Source organism: Nyctibius grandis, chromosome 30, assembly GCF_013368605.1.
Source record: "Nyctibius grandis isolate bNycGra1 chromosome 30, bNycGra1.pri, whole genome shotgun sequence".
Lineage (NCBI taxonomy): Eukaryota > Metazoa > Chordata > Aves > Nyctibiiformes > Nyctibiidae > Nyctibius > Nyctibius grandis.
The window spans coordinates 585,615-600,906 of record NC_090687.1 but is presented as its reverse complement, the minus strand read 5'-3'; the positions used below and the strand labels follow the sequence as shown (position 1 = coordinate 600,906).

Genomic DNA, 15,292 nt, shown 5'->3' with positions numbered 1-15,292 from the left:
GGTGAGGAGGGTGACCTAGGTGGAACCGGCTCAGTAAAAGATTGTCTCCTACACAAGTGTGATCCCTGACGGTGCGGCAGCTGATGCCAGGCCTCCAGTAGCAACCTTCGTGTGTGGAGTGGTGGCCTCACCTCATGGGTTTGAGCACCTAAGACAGATCCAGCCTGCTCACTGGTGGGGTGAGGGGGTAGGTAAAATGAAGAAAGAGATCCCACACTGTTTCTGAACCATGGTGTATATAGATATTTACTGAACAAGGCTCTGCAGGGGGAGGGCACGAAGAATTTCTGTAATCGATCGTCATGGCATTGACCCTCATGAAAGGAAGCCTCGCATTTTCTTTGAGACCCACCTCCCCGCTCTGTCTCTCTTAGTTGTGTCTTCTCCTTGTGGGCAGCCTGCCCACGCTGCTGAGGTCTGTGGGCCACCAGCCAGCTCCAGCGCCAGCCGGGATGGGCAGCACGGGAGAAGCGAGGCCTCGGCTTTCCATTGTTCTTTCTTTTGTGCCACGCAGCCCCTTTCAGTCAACAGGGCTGGAAACATAAGGCTCCAGTGACCTTCTCTGCTGGGTGCCCCACACAATCCTTAGGCAGCTGCCACAGATGCTGAGAGGTGGTTCTTGTTCACAGCTTCATCCTGCCATCAGCGCAGACTGCTCGAGCACGCTGGCGTCGCGTGAGGTCAGATGAGCTCCATCTTGAACTGGCTGAAGTTTGGCACGGTGGGTGAGGGCTCGGCCATGCTGTTGAAGGGGACGCAGGGCTGGTTCGCCGGCACGGTGCCGTGGCTCACGGTGGAGCTGAGCTGCTGCAGCGTCATCAGCATCTCCTGCTGCAGGCGCTGCTGGTGCTCCTGCTGGCGCTCCAGGTGGCATTGCCTCTCCAGCACCGCGTGCAGGGCCTGGCTCAGCTTCTGGAGCTCCGTCTGCACAGCATCCAGCTTTTCTGCAATGGCGTGGGAGCAGGGAGCTGGGGGAGGCACCGGTCCGCCCCAAGCAAGGTTTTGATTTCCAGGAATCGCAGGGTTTGGCAGGGCAGTCTGAGTGCTGGCGTCTTTGACCTGGAGTAGTGAGGAGAGAGGGGAAGGTGAAATGTTATCAGCTGCTCCTTTAATGGCGATTAGCAAGAGAAGGATTTATCCTGCACTTAGCTACAAGGCGTGAGAGAAAGCCATCACCTTGCTGCAGACCTCTAGACCTCGCTGCGCTCTGAGCTGCAGTTCATCCCCACCCAGCCCCTATGCCGCTGCTCCGCAGGAACTCCATGTGTCCCTGCATGCTGTTGGTACGAGCTTAGCCACCTCATGATGGATGCTGCTAGATGACAGCCAGGCTGCCCGTGCTGATGCCAGGCCTGTGTTTGCTCTCTGCAGGGACAGAAATAGCGTATCCTGGGTTTTTCTTTCCAGCCCTCCCATTTCTTGCATTGCAACCTGAAGCAAAGGGTAGTTCTGCTCACAGGAGGGATCACGTGCTGGTTTTGAACCCCAGGGGAGCCTTCCTCCTGGAAAGGGTGTTGAACAACCTGTGTCCTCTCAAGCAGCTGGCAAGGGCTCTTGACAAACACCTGAGTGGGCTGGAGAAGGCGTTTGCTGTGTCTGAGCAGAAACAGGGCCGTGGATGAGGGCTCAGCCTGTGTCGTGTACCCAGGATGCCACGGCAAGAAAAGCAGGTGCCAGCATCCTACTGTCCTCCATGGGACAAGAGCATCACCCGTCAGTGAAGTCTCCAGAGGTCAGAGGCTGCTCTGAAGGGGTAAACCTTGGGTGTTGAGCAGCTCCAAGCCACACCACCCTGCTGGCAGCCTCCCCAGGGCTGGGCCTGGGCCTGCTGCATCACTTAGGTTTGCCCTGTGGCTCACCACAGCTGGCAGCAGAGGTGGGCTTGGCCATGGAGTTGACCAGCTGGCCGCATGCTCACTGTGGTGGGTGGGATGGCTGCAGGGACGTGGACCTGCTGGGACAACGCATGCATGGCCATGGCCTGGGGGTCTCGTGGCATGGCGAGGTGGGGTTGTACAGATTAGGCATTACAGCGGCTGGACATTTCCCAGAGGGTGGCTGTTCCGGCTGGTCACCCTGTCCTGGCCCACGGCAGCCGTTCATCTCCTGGTGCAGCACCAAGCCACTCAGCAGCTGATGTCCTCGTGGTGGCTTGGGGGACCTCCTGAGCTGGTACTGAAACTGAGCCTTAAAGAGGGGGTCTGTGAGTGCAGGTTGGAGGCCAACACTGGCAGAAACTGGCATCACCAAGGCCCAAGGGCAGGAGTGAGTGCTGGCTGGTGGCAGGTGGGCAGCATGCCCCATGGCCCCAGCGGCCAGAGGGGCTTCCTGGATGAGCTCGCCAAGTGCCAGGGTCAAGCATCACTCGAGAGTGCAGCTAGCAGAGGTCAGGGGGCCATTTCAGGAGCCCTTTACCCCAGTGCTTGCCCCATCTGCACGGGTCAGACGCAGCAGGGCACAGTGCGGGGCCGTCCAGGCGGGCAGCACCGCACCAGCTCCCGGCCGGAGCGGACGCGGTCTCCCGTCCCACCGTGCTGCCGGGCATCCTACCTTTTTCTGCAGGAGAACAGCCCTGTCCACAAGCTTCTTCTTCACCATCAGGGCCGGGTTCCTGGCAGGGGGTGCGACCAGCCGCCCTTGGCTGGGCAGGGGCTGGGGGGTGGTGGCCGGCCCCCCCCGAGCGGGGCAGCTCCCTGGAGCCAAGGGGACACCCGTGGAGCCATCATTGCCTGTAAGGGACAGCAAGAGTGACGCCTTAAGAGGAGGCCCTTGGGAGCTCCCGGCGGGGGGTGGGGCGCCCTTTCCCTGGACCATTGCTGCCGGGGAGTGGCCATGGTGGCGACCCCCCATGAGGAGCCAGGCCTTACCGTTCCTGGGGGACAGTCCCACGGGCAGGGCCTCCCCGAGCTGCCCGCCGTCCTTGCAGAGTGAGGCCACGCTAATGATCTGGATGCCCTCCTTGGTGTCTTGGCCACCAGTGGGGCTGGGCGCCCGGCTGTCTGCAGGGTCCCTGCCAGGCATTGCGGTGGGCCGGGCACCCGGCGGCTTCGGCGGCTCAGCCTCGCACCCCCGCGGCGGGGGCCAGGGCTGGTCCCTGTCCCAGCCAGCCGCCGCTGAGCCCGGCTCCACACTCTTCCTCTTGAGGAAGAGGTACACGGCCTGCGGCGTCACCCGGATGTCGTCCAGCTCCAGCACCTTCTTGATCTTGCGGAAGCTCAGCCCGGCCCTGCGCAGCTCCACGATCCTCCTCTTGGCGTGGTCGTCCAGCCGGCCCATGGCTCCCGGTGCCCCTCCTGTGCCCCGCACCTACATCCCCGGAGCGCAGCCGCTGCGGGGACACTGGCAGCCACCCAGGCAGCACTAAGGCCCGTGGTGGGGCTCGGGCTCTGCTAGTGCTCTGCTGCCAGGCTGCTGGCCCCAGCCATGGGCCCACGCAGCGCCATGCCCAGCTTCCAGCAGTGACTGGTTCCCAGACGGAGAGGAGGAAGGAGGCAGCTCTTCCCACCAGAGCGACTAGGGACAACCCACACCCCGTCCCTTGCTCATGCAGAGCCCCCTCAGAGTGGGGGAGTCCAGCCCGCTACCCCTGTCTGCCAAGGGCACAGAGGATGGTAACAGGCTCGGCTCTGCCCAGTGTCCCAAACTGGACATCGATTCCCCACTGCCAGCCGCACAGTGAGGAACCAGGAGCAGTCAGGAGCCCGCGCAGCAGCTCAGTACCCCGGGGAGCTCGGTGCGAGTCCTGGCAAGCAGCAGTTCATCGTGTGAGGCTGGCAGGTCCCCGCTGGAGCCTCGCGTCTCTGTGGTGGTCTGGAAGGTTGTGGCGAGCAGAACCGGGGGTGCCCACGTTGACAGCTACTGTGTGGAAACTGTCGGTGCCGCAGAGCCTGTCCTTCGGGTCTGGAGACGACACTGCCCCGTACCTTTGGGAGAAGCAAAAACAACCATTTGCATACCAGTTGTAAAGGCACAGCTATAAAGCACTGTACCTCCTGTGCTTCCCTTTCTCCCCATGCGCACAGCCTCGGCTGGTGGCTCAGGATGTGGTCACACTCGCTGTGCGTGCGTGGGCGGCATAGCAGGGACCGTGCTGCTGCTATGGCCCCAGCACGCACATCTCCTCTGGGTCGTACCCCGGAGCAAAGCAACGCGGTGGGAGCAGCCCCTTCCCTCGCTGCAGGCATCACAGCGGGGCCAGGTCAGGATGGACAGTGCTTGGAGTTGTGTGTATGTACTTACACCTACATGGGGATATACCTATATATGTGTATACATACAAGTGTGTGCGTGTATACAACTACAGTAGAGGGTTTTTTCCACTTACTATCAGCTTCCTTCATCTGCAGGTGTTTCGTGAACACTCAGTGCTGCAACTGCTGCCTAAGGACATATTTTTGGGTTTCACCTCACCAAAATAAATAGCCTCCAAGAATGCCCATAAGACAGCGAAACACTTTTCGGATTAGCAATGTATAATAGAGGCTACCTCAAGTGGTCGCTGCCAAGCAGATGGCATACAGGGACCTTTTCCAAACCCCACTTCCCCAGGCACATGTGGATCTTAAAAAGGACAATAATGTGTTTTGTTGGCCAAGGAGGCACAGAGACTATTGTACATCAGTCACAGAAAGCCACAGGGAGAAACCGAGCCCCACTTAATTCAACACAGGAGTTGTGCCCCTCTGAGTTTTACTTCTTCCATGGCAAAAGAAAGAGAGATTAACTCCAGACATGTAGATTGTACTTTGATCCAGGTCTGTTTCCATCTAAAGGCCCCATGCCCTGCTATGTGCATTAGGGACCTTGTAGATAGGAGTTGGGGGAGTAGGGGCAGGAAAGCAGATGTCCCTGGCTGCAGACACTGCAATTGCAGAGCAAGAGGAAAAGGTCAGAAATACCCAACGTTCTCCATGCCGAGGGGAGATGCTACAAGGGAACCACCACCTTGAACTTCCTGTGGCTGCAGGTACAGGAAGGTCAGGCCCTGTCAAGCTCTGCCCTTGTCCCAGAGTGTTTCAAGACATGGCCAGAGGACACTAGAGCAAAAGCAAAGCAGTGTAGCTATCTGAACAGCTGGTGACAGAAACACAAAGTTTACATAAATGCCAGGAAAGCCAGCGCCCCATGCCTGCAGCCTTCCTCCAGCCTCCGTGCAGGAGGAGAGATGATGAGAGCACCTTGGAGATGCACTGACTCCATGCAGCATCTCCCCCAGCTCCTTCTTCACTGAAGACATGGCTCACTTTGTACCATCCCTAGGTCCCAGCTTCTTCCTTCTTCTCTTCCTCATCCTCTCTGGACCTTCCTCAGCCCTCCGCAGAGCTCCTGCCGCCCTGCCTTCCTGGGTTTGAGGACAGTTCATGGGATGCACAGACCATCCCTGCCCCACTAACCCCATGTCAGCTCGGCATTCCCAATGCAGGGTGTTCCCCCGCAGCCCTCCATTTGCTGGAGGGGCAGTGGGATGAGAGTTTGGCCAGGATGGCTCCTTGTTGCAGCACATGGCTCCACAGGATGGCTCCACACCAGCAACAGCTCCATGGAGATCTCATCAGCGCCCTGGGGCTTGAGGCTAGCTTCATCCAAGCTCCTTATGCTTCAAGAACAGTACTTGTCTCTGCAGTGGGGCTTTTTAAAAATATGTATTTAGGGATCATAGATGCTGAAAAGCAGGCTGTGGGTCAGAGTCCAGCTGGCAAGCAGGAGGCGAGTGTGGGCAGCAGGGCAGGGTGAAACCCAGCTGAAATCCTGCTCACTTACACCATGAGGACGTGCAAAGCACACAGCACCTACTCTCTACCCTGTTGGGTAGGAGAAGATGGCTACCAGTGAAAGCAACAGGTTGCCCCTCCAGACAATACAGTATTCCAGCAATTTCCTTCAAGATCACAGCAGTGAGCCTCTCTGACAGCTCAGGTCTGGCTCCATCTCTAGTTACGCCTTTATTTATCCAGGTTCTGCTGCAAAATTGCAGTTTTCCTGTACTAAACATGCTCCCCATTTCCACAGCTGAGTCCATCACCTTCTCCTCTTTCTCCATCTCCAGAGGGGATTTTCCCAATGGAGCTGCAGCCTGTGTCATGTACATGGCTTATGCAACACAGCTGCCCAAGTTACACATTCCCAGAGACGAGACCTTTACACTCACCTGGCCTACAAGACGTTTGTTACTCTCCACTAACTTTTGCAGAAGGAAAAAAAAAAATCAATCCAATGAGAGGGAAAGATTCTGGGATTTTCCTACACCTGTGATTTTGCATCAGGGATGGAGTTCCCTTCACTTCTCAGTGCCAGGCTGGGGGTGATGTGGTTCCTCTGGAGGTTTCTTACGCCACTCAGGAGAAGTTAATTCAAGTGGTGGCTTTGCAGGGGGATGGGGAAAGGGAACACATCAGTGGAAGCAAATTCAGAGCACTGCAACCATGTGAGCTTCCTCTCTGCTCTTACCCCTTTTCACTTCTGTGGGTATCAGGAAAACAGAAAGATTTCATCTCCTCCAGAAAGTCCCTGGAACAACCATCTCATCTGCGCTGACTCAGCCTTTGCTATTTCTAAACTAGAGCAGCACCACAAAGTCTGCTTGGCTTGGAGGTTTCCATAAAAGCACAGGCACTGTGAGCTGTGTGTGGGCACTAGAAGTCCCCTGCTCTGAAATCGTGGCTTGCCTCCGCCTACCTGGCCATCGCACCGCGCACCAGCCACAGCCGCGAGTCATTTTGCAAGCCCTGATTCTGCCGTCACGCCTGTGTGGACACAGTATCGCTCCCCGGTGAGCTATGATAGCTTCAGTGTGATTCCTCATGGCTCCGCAAGTCCCCTTCCCCCTCCCACAGCCCTTGTTTCGCAGTGGGATGTGAAGATGCGGTGACTGGAACAGTCGGCTTATGGCTACAGCCAGAGAGGGCTGTCACGCAGCGCCACAGGCTCCAAGCTTTGCTCTGAGTGGGTTGGCTTTCGAGACCTTACCCCGCCAGTTGGCCATGCACATTTGCGTGAGCAGCTGCAGGTTTTGTTACACAGCCAGGCCTGCAAAAGGAATTTTGCTTCAGCCTGCCAGTTTAGGCGTCTGTCCAAATCTCACATCAACCACCCTTTCTTCAGCTGCTGCTGAACCCTTGCAATGCCTTAAGTCTTTTAAGTACTTAGCTGTAGCTGGGAAAGCTCCTCTGACCAGGCATCACTGCTGGTAACGCTTCTATTCCATAACTGCATGCAGTAATATCCACAGAAACACAGACCAGAGCCTGGAGCAACCTTCTCATCACCAGGATTATTTCCTTAGCTCCCCTGCTCTCTGGCCCAGAAAATATTATATACAAAATGGAATAGCCTCAAGAGAGAAGGAGAAAGAAGGCAGCACTCATGCACACCCCAGAGTTCCCTTCAGGGCAGAGTGGATTTAAGGTCTGAGAAGGAGGAAGAGCATGAATACAAGTTTCCTACAGCCCAGGTGAAGTTACCCAACCATTAGCCTTAGGGCAAGCAGCAGGCTTTTCCTCTTCACCACTTGTTTCCATGCCAGTGCAAGCCCCAACTCTGGGAGGCAAACCCGAGGAAGAGGAGCTCCCCAGCATCCATTCTGCAAGTCCCTCAGGGTAGAGGTCCCCCGCTTGCCTGCACGCACGTACACCCACCGGCTGCATTGCCCCAGTCTTTCTGCAGCCCTGATTACCAGGGTTTGAATGCCAAATTCCCCAACGGTTAAACATTACTTGCATGACCACAAAGTTGACTCGTGTCTGGGAAGATTTACTTCTCCCTTCTGTCTCGCAGCTGCAAGCTTGCTCTTGGACGCAGGCAGGTTTTACCCTGGGGAGGTGCAAGCAAAGCTTCTTCTGAAATTCATGCTGGGGTGAAGCAGGGAAGAGTCAGATCTCCACAGAGCCTTCAACAGACAGTAGTGCCACGCCACAATCATGCAACTGCTTTACTCTGGGGTAGTGTTTTCTCAATGGCTATTTACGTCAGCTGGGTTAGCTGCACGACAGCATGCCCATGGCCAGCCTGGCCCTCAGGGATGGAACAGCCTTGAGGAGATGCAGGCATTTATCTATGGACGGACTGAACCAGAGCAGCAAGCTTGAATCTATCATTTCAGCAGCAGCACAGCCACAAGGGTAGCAGGTACCAAGGTGGAGCAACATGTCTCACCAGTGAGACAAACTGCTGATGCTGAGAATGGCTGTGAGCGAGGAAGAGGGAGTGGGAGAGAGAAAAACTCCAAGCCATGGAGAGCGAGAAGATGCAGCTCACCCTGTCTAGTCTCAGCAATTGCAAACAGCTGCTTTATGTGGTTAACATCCCAATACACATTGGACTTGAGCTTGCTGTGCTGCAGAGAGTGCAAAACACTCCTGCCCTAAGAAGATCCACGTAGAATCATGAAGGACAAAGTTAGATGTGGGTATATCCCTTTCCTTTCAACTTGAACTGCCTTTGTACAGTGCAAGGCCAGTGTACTAGGGCATGGGACGGGAAACAGTTTGACTAATCCATAACAGCTGCACAGGGCACCCCAGGCTATGCAAAAGCTTGAAAATAAAGATGGGGAAGGTGTTAGTAAAAGGGAGTTGATCCTCATGGACCTTGTAAGTAGCCACAAGCCAAATCTGCCAGACTTCCCTTCACTCTGGGTCCCCCCGCCCTGAGGTCCTCTTGCCCACCCTTCTCTTTGCCTCCAATTTCCAACCCTCCTTCTCAGATCCCCAGCACGCCCTTGGGAAGCTGGAGCAGCTGCAAGCAGCTGGGGAGGGACACTGATCCACCCTCATTGGTTTTATTGCTTTCCCACAGGGTTCTAAATAGCCGCTGCAAAAGCTGGCAAGATGAGTCCTTTTTCACTCTGCAGCAGCTCAGGGGGGAAAAAAATATTAAAAACCATCCTCCAGAAGCACAAGGACGACAGTGCTGGTTTACACTTCATTCAGATCTGGAAAAGAGCTTCTTGCAACCAAGAGAGCAAGAAGCATTGCAAGTATAATGAAGGCAAAGATGCTGTGGAAGGGGCTAGTCTTCTGCTGGGGGAGCACCCGATTCCTTCTCTCCCTGCACAGAAATGTGCTTTGAACACAGTGAGCCATGCTGGAAAGAGAAGACGAGCTGCTATGGCAATGCTTCACTTGGTTTCTTGCCCTTGGGGTCCTGTTTCAGAGCCTGCCTGGCACAGCTTTGAAGGGATGTGGATAGTTCTTAGCTCTTCATCTAGAGAACAGTTTCACTGCTGTACAAACAGACTGGAAAGTCTGAGCTCCGTGGAGACAGGTAATCAGAAAGAACTGGCATCCAGAGGGACCTCGACAGGTTTGAGAGCTGGGCCTGTGCGAACTGTGTGAAGTTCAACAAGGCCAAGTGCAAGGTCCTGCATGTGGGTCAGGGCAATCCCAAGCATAAATACAGGCTGGGCAGAGAATGGGTTGAGAGCAGCCCTGAGGAGAAGGACTTGGGGGTGATGGGTGACCAGAAGCTCACCATGAGCCGGCAATGTGCACTGGCAGCCCAGAAAGCCAACCGTGTCCTGGGCTGAATCCCCAGCAGTGTGGCCAGCAGGGCGAGGGAGGGGATTCTGCCCCTCTGTTCCACTCTCCTGAGACCCCCCTGCAGTGCTGCGTCCAGCTCTGGGACCCCAACACAAGAAGGACACGGAGCTGTTGGAGCGAGTCCAGAGGAGGCCACGAAGATGCTCAGAGGGCTGGAGCCCCTCTGCTCTGGAGACAGGCTGAGAGAGTTGGGGCTGTTCAGCCTGGAGAAGAGAAGGCTCCGGGGAGACCTTCTAGCACCTTCCAGAACCTGAAGGGGCTACAGGAAAGCTGGAGAGGGACTTCTTACAAGGGCATGGAGTGACAGGACGAGGGGGAATGGTTTTAAACTGAAAGAGGGGAGATTTAGATGAGATCTTAGGAAGAAATTCTTTGTTGTGAGGGTGGTGAGACCCTGGCCCAGGCTGCCCAGAGAAGCTGTGGCTGCCCCCTCCCTGGCAGTGTTCAAGGCCAGGTTGGATGGGGCTTGGAGCAACCTGGTCTGGTGGAAGGTGTCCCTCCCCGTGGCAGGGGGTTGGAACGGGATGAGCTTTAAGTCCCTTCCAACCCAAACCATTCTGTGGTTCTATGATTCTGTGTGGTTTAATGGTACTTAGCTTGGAGGAAGATTAACAGTATTAGGTGTCCTGTGCTGAAATGATGCCAAAGCAGGAAGATCTGGGCCAGGGAAGAACGGCCGTTTCTCCCAGGCTGCAGTTTTAGCCAGTGTCACTGCTTTGCGGGATTTGTCAAGCCTCGTGGAAGCAGTAACATTATCTAACAACACTGACTGCTACCGGCCACACAGACTGCTGTATCCTACGTTACAGAGCCCTGATTTTCCTTGTAAGACCAGTGAAGGAGCAGCTCTGTTCCAGGTTTTATTAAAAGGAGATGGGCCAGTTGAATTTAGACGGTGCTGCTGTTACCTGAGCCGTGCTGGCTCCCCCTCTGAAGGGATAACCTCATAAGAAGCCTTTTAATAGACTTGTACTTCAGCCATCAGTATGGCAGAGAACAAAGGGTTGTATATTTGGCCCAGGATTTGGAAGTGAGCTACTTAGAGCCCAAAACTAGCTTTGCTCTGTCACCAGTGATGACTGACCAGTTCCTTTAGGCTCTGCTTTCAGAGCAGCTGAGGAGCTAGCCCCCTTCCTAGACACACTTTAAAAATCAGATCCTCAAATGGAAAATACAAAACTTGAAGGGTCTGCTTTAAGGTTTGCAGTACATGAAAACTGAAGAAAGTTGGGTCCCTGCAAGGTTTCTTTAATTAACAGTTTGGGGTTTGCAAGACAAATTGTGAGTAGGATGATACACATAGTTTGCTTTCGACCCAGGCAATGCCACTACAGCCTTGGGCTAAGTAGGGAATAGGGAATAAAGATAAGGTGATAGGATAAATAGGAGTGTGTGTATGTAATGAGTATTAGGATTATTTAGGGGCACAGGGTAACAATCATATAAACATAGTACTGTTTATCATGTTTGAGAGGATGAAAGGAGTTTCAGGAATACAGGAGAATCCACCCTGATGGTCAGAGTCCCAGGCCACACAGCACAAAGCAGTGACACTGTATAAAATCACGCTGGTGGATACCTTTGTACAAAAAGGCTTTGTGTTGGATCGGCTCTCCTACAGCTCAAAAACCATAGGTCAACGTCAACGCCCTATCACGTGGTCTGACAAACTCAGCATGGTCATGATGCTGTGCCTCTACCTGGTAAAGGTCAGATTTGTATTAAGAAATGATCTGGAGGGTCCAAACCTGATATTAAGGACTGTGGAAGCACAGCCTGAAGGAAGAAGAGGCTTTCACAGATCACTGGAAAGGCCTGGGGGAGAGGGACAGGCTGGATTTCACATCCAGGCTCAGAAATTTATCTCTGCCCTGGGACTGAACAAACTCGTCAAGCTAAGCTCAAGTATTCAGACAAGAACCATAAATGCCAAGTATCTCACTGCCCTGCCTTTATCTGTGCAGTCAACATCAGCTTCTCTTTAAAGTGTTTTGCAGCTTTAAGTCTCTGCTCTCCAAACATGCAGCCCTTCCAGCAGAGAGAGTCACAAAGGCTAACCCACAAGCATACCTTGAATTTCTAGTGTCTTTCACGTGCCTGAAGAGGAAACAAACAAATCACTGCAAAGTATAACCTGATATTTGTTCCTGGTGGTGAAACCAGGATGTTTGAGGAAGGTTAACACTGAGCAGGCATGTTCCTACAGTGTCAGGGCATGCTTTGTAAGTATTGCAGGAAAACAGAGAAAAAGTGCATCGTGGCACAGTTTTTAGGCTAAGAGCCCTGAAATACAAATGTGTGCGTAGGCACATTCAGGTGCAGACAGCCCTGAAGTGCTGAGCTTGTCCGTGGCCTAGCTGCCGGTGTGCACTGCAGGAATCGGCCTCAGGCCTCAAGAGAGGGCAGGCCAGATGTTCAGCGACTACTGCTGAAGACTTAATTCACCTAGAAGAGTTTCAGCTAAACTGCTAAATTCACCTCCTTCTGCAGATTAGAGAGGAACCCCAATAATCTCCTTTTTTTTTTTGCTGTTCCAAATCTATATAGCTACTCACCAGGGCAGCCATTGGAAACTCGGGCTAGTCTCAGCTCTCTGCAGAGATAACCAAGGCTGTTAGCACACATTAGGAGGAAAAGTTTCCAAGCCCTTAGAAGACAAATCCCCATCCTGCAATTCCTCTAACGAAGCCACACAGACTGTATTCTCTGAAGCCAGACACACATCTGACCCCTCTCTAACACAGGTGCAGAAGGAGCGACGGACTGAGTGGGGAGATGGGCCAAAGCTCTTACAGCACAGGGAAAACACCGGCGTCAAGAGGTTGCGGGCTGAGCCAGCGCTGCAGTGCAATCCATGCAAGCACAAAGTAATGCCTCATCTACGGTACCTTGCACCTCACCCCGATAAACGAACACCAGTGCTGCTGTTGGCAGAATGACCCACTGATCACCTGGATCTTCTGGGGCTCAGGCAGAGCCATGCCACCACAGCTCCACAGCCCAAAGCCAATGAAAAGGAAGGAAAAATGAAGCATCCAGTTGCAAGACAGTGCAACACACAGGACAAGCACTTTCAGCCTCAGGTGGCATTTAGAGACGCTGACTAATTAGTCCTAACCACCCTCCGCCACCGCAAGCGGAGCAGTTCACCTGCAGAGATGGCAGTAAATAGCTCTGTTCTCATCCACAGCCTGGGGGTGCAGGAATGAAGGGACAGAAAAACACAGACGCAGGATCCAAAAGCAGCACTCATGGAGCTCTGTTCTTCCCTCTCCTGCTTGTCTCTGGTGTCTTGGCTGGCGCGGCTTTGTGATTGTCTGCTGCCTTAAATCCAGCACCCAGCAGTCTATCAACACGCAGGCAATTTCTAAAGAGGGTCTGCACCTCTGCTGGAAAATCGCCGGGCAGGTTTTGGAGTTCTAGCAGCAGCTGGAGGACGGCATTCCAGATCAGGCACACCGCTCCCAGCTCCGACACCGAGCCTCAGCGTGGCACCAGACCTCCGCATCCCTGCTCGAGCGTGTCCCCGCTCAGCAGTGGTCCCCTCCATCTGGAGCACCCCCCGCCCAGCACGGGATGGCTGTGGGCCGCAGGAGCTCACTGACACCGGCCTCCTGCCACCCCTCCCAGCTGCTTGCACCCCCATCAAACTACCGCTGCGAGAAGTTTCTCACTGTCCTTCCCCATCGCGCTCCCAGCACCCAAACCAGCTTAATGCACAGAAGCAAAAAGGCAGAGCAGCCACGTACAGGGACTAAAGACGACTGCCAGGATCCTCCCAGGCGACGGCATCAACTTGCTGCCGCTGCTGCATCCTCCGGTGGCCGTGGCCAGCGAGGGTCCCAGCACAGCCCAGCTCTGGAGCAGCCAACTTTTTGGGAGGCTGCTGTTTGAAAAGCTGCTGCCCTCTTTGTTTGGTTGGGGCAGAGCCAGCAAAGGCTGCTGGGAAGGTCACCCAGGAGGAGACTTATGAACGGGGAGGGAGGAGCCCTCCTCTTAACTCTTTCAGGGCAGCCTTGCTCCAGGACCGTGAGGAGCCACATCACCTTCGCAGTCTCAGGGCACACACCTGCCGTCCATCCCGTCCTGGACCACAGCTCAGACGTGGCCGGTAGCCCCTGTGTCAGGGGATGGAGGAGAAACCCCGGAGGAGGCAGCGGTGCTGTCCCTAGAGGTCCCGTCCAGACCTGGAAGCACCAGCTCCCTGCACAGGACTGCAGCGGTGATGGTGGGCTGCCCTGCGCCAGGCTGAGCTGCTGGCATGGGGCAGAAGGTCACGGCAGTGCCGTTCGCTCTGAAACTGAAGCAGATGCGTTTTCTGACCTGTTCCCACCTCTGCTTGTGCCCCCAAATGAGAAGTTCAATTGTCTCTTCTTGCTCAGGCTTGGCCTTAAGGCTCAGTCCTGCCGACTGCTAGCAGCCACTGAGAGGAGATCAGACCCCCTGGCATCCTGCCACCACTGTCCTGGGGCTGGCCCTGCTGCTCACAACTCTGCAGGGAGCTGCTTCAGGGAGAGAACTGGCAGGAAACATCTTCTTTTCTTTTTTCCAGCAGTGTTATTTTCCTGCTGGTTCAGTGAGCTCACCAGACCACCCTTGGAGACACAAAAGCCATTATGAGAGTAAGGGTGTGTGTGGCTTTGGGATCAGCCAGCCATTATGGCTTTGCTACAGCGGAGAGAGAAGAAAATATTAAACATTGTGCCCTAAGCCTAACAGCAGTGAGCATAGACGAGTGGGAACAAGGCTGACCTCCATTCCTCCTGCCCAAGGACACACGGCCTCTCCCCTGGGACCTCCTCTCTGCAGTAGTACTTGGGGTACAGGCTAGATTGGGACTGAGCACCAAAAGGCTGTCACTAAACAGTACAACCTGCTGAAAGCCATAGGTCCAGCAGGTAAGGCAGGCTGAGACTTCTGGCTTACCTTCGTGAGGCCTAATCTTTACTCTGTGTTGACATTTAGTCAATCAAGGTAGTGGTACTTGCCATCTTTCATAAAGCGGTTTTCAGATTTGCAGCTAAAATGTGGTATAGAAGAGGTTCGGATGTACCGTGTCTTGTTCTCCAGCCATGGCTGCAGTTGTTATCTAAAACAGGCACATTCATTAAGTATTCCTTTGCTCAGTGGTTACTCTAAATATGGACAAAAACAGGCAGCACAAAAATGGACTGAAAATTTTAATAAAGCACCATGAAACTCAAGAATTAAAGTTACAGTACTTAAAAATTCATGTGCAACGGGTTAGTTGGAAGAAAGGAGAGAATAACAGCCATGCTGGGTCACCCACAGGTTCCTTTGGGTGAGCACCCCATCTCCAGCAGGCTGGCTAGCAGATTCCTGGGCAGAAATATAAAAATTGTGCAAGCACGTAGTAGCACTTCCCAAAGTACATTCCCCCCAGTGCAGCTCTGAGACTTTCCAAGAAGGCCAACAGCATCCTGGCTTGTGTCAACAATAGAGAGGCCAGCAGGACTAGGGCAGGGATTGTCCCCCTGTACTCGGCACTGGTGAGGCTGCACGTCGAATCCTGTGTTCAGTTTTGGGCCCCTCATGACAAGAAAGACCTTGAAGTGCTGCAGCTGGTGAAGGGTCTGGACAACAAGCGGCTGAGGGACCTGGGGGCATTTAGCCTGGAGAAAAGGAGGCTGAGGGGAGACCTTCTCGCTCCCTACAACTACCTGAAAGGAGGGTGTGGTGAGGTGGGGTCGGTCTCTTCTCCCAAGTAACAAGCAATAGGACGAGAGGAAACGGCC

General features: G+C 54.3%; 1 protein-coding gene across 3 annotated transcripts; it reads right to left on the bottom strand.

The window, feature by feature from the left end:
* Positions 1-230: 230 nt before the first annotated feature.
* Positions 231-13,454, bottom strand: LOC137674695 (uncharacterized). Of its 3 annotated transcripts, none has more exons than XM_068420278.1 (4): positions 13,286-13,454; positions 2,868-3,923; positions 2,551-2,729; positions 231-1,059 (listed from the first exon to the last, which is right to left on the bottom strand). In XM_068420278.1, exons 2-4 carry the CDS (start codon positions 3,274-3,276, stop codon positions 682-684), a joined length of 966 nt encoding a protein of 321 aa, XP_068276379.1. In that variant the 5' UTR covers positions 3,277-3,923; positions 13,286-13,454; the 3' UTR covers positions 231-681. The 3 variants fall into 3 exon arrangements, with proteins under 3 accessions (XP_068276379.1, XP_068276380.1, XP_068276381.1); XM_068420279.1 differs by lacking the exon at positions 13,286-13,454 and adding an exon at positions 12,687-12,820; XM_068420280.1 differs by lacking the exon at positions 13,286-13,454 and adding an exon at positions 12,425-12,465.
* Positions 13,455-15,292: the final 1,838 nt, after the last annotated feature.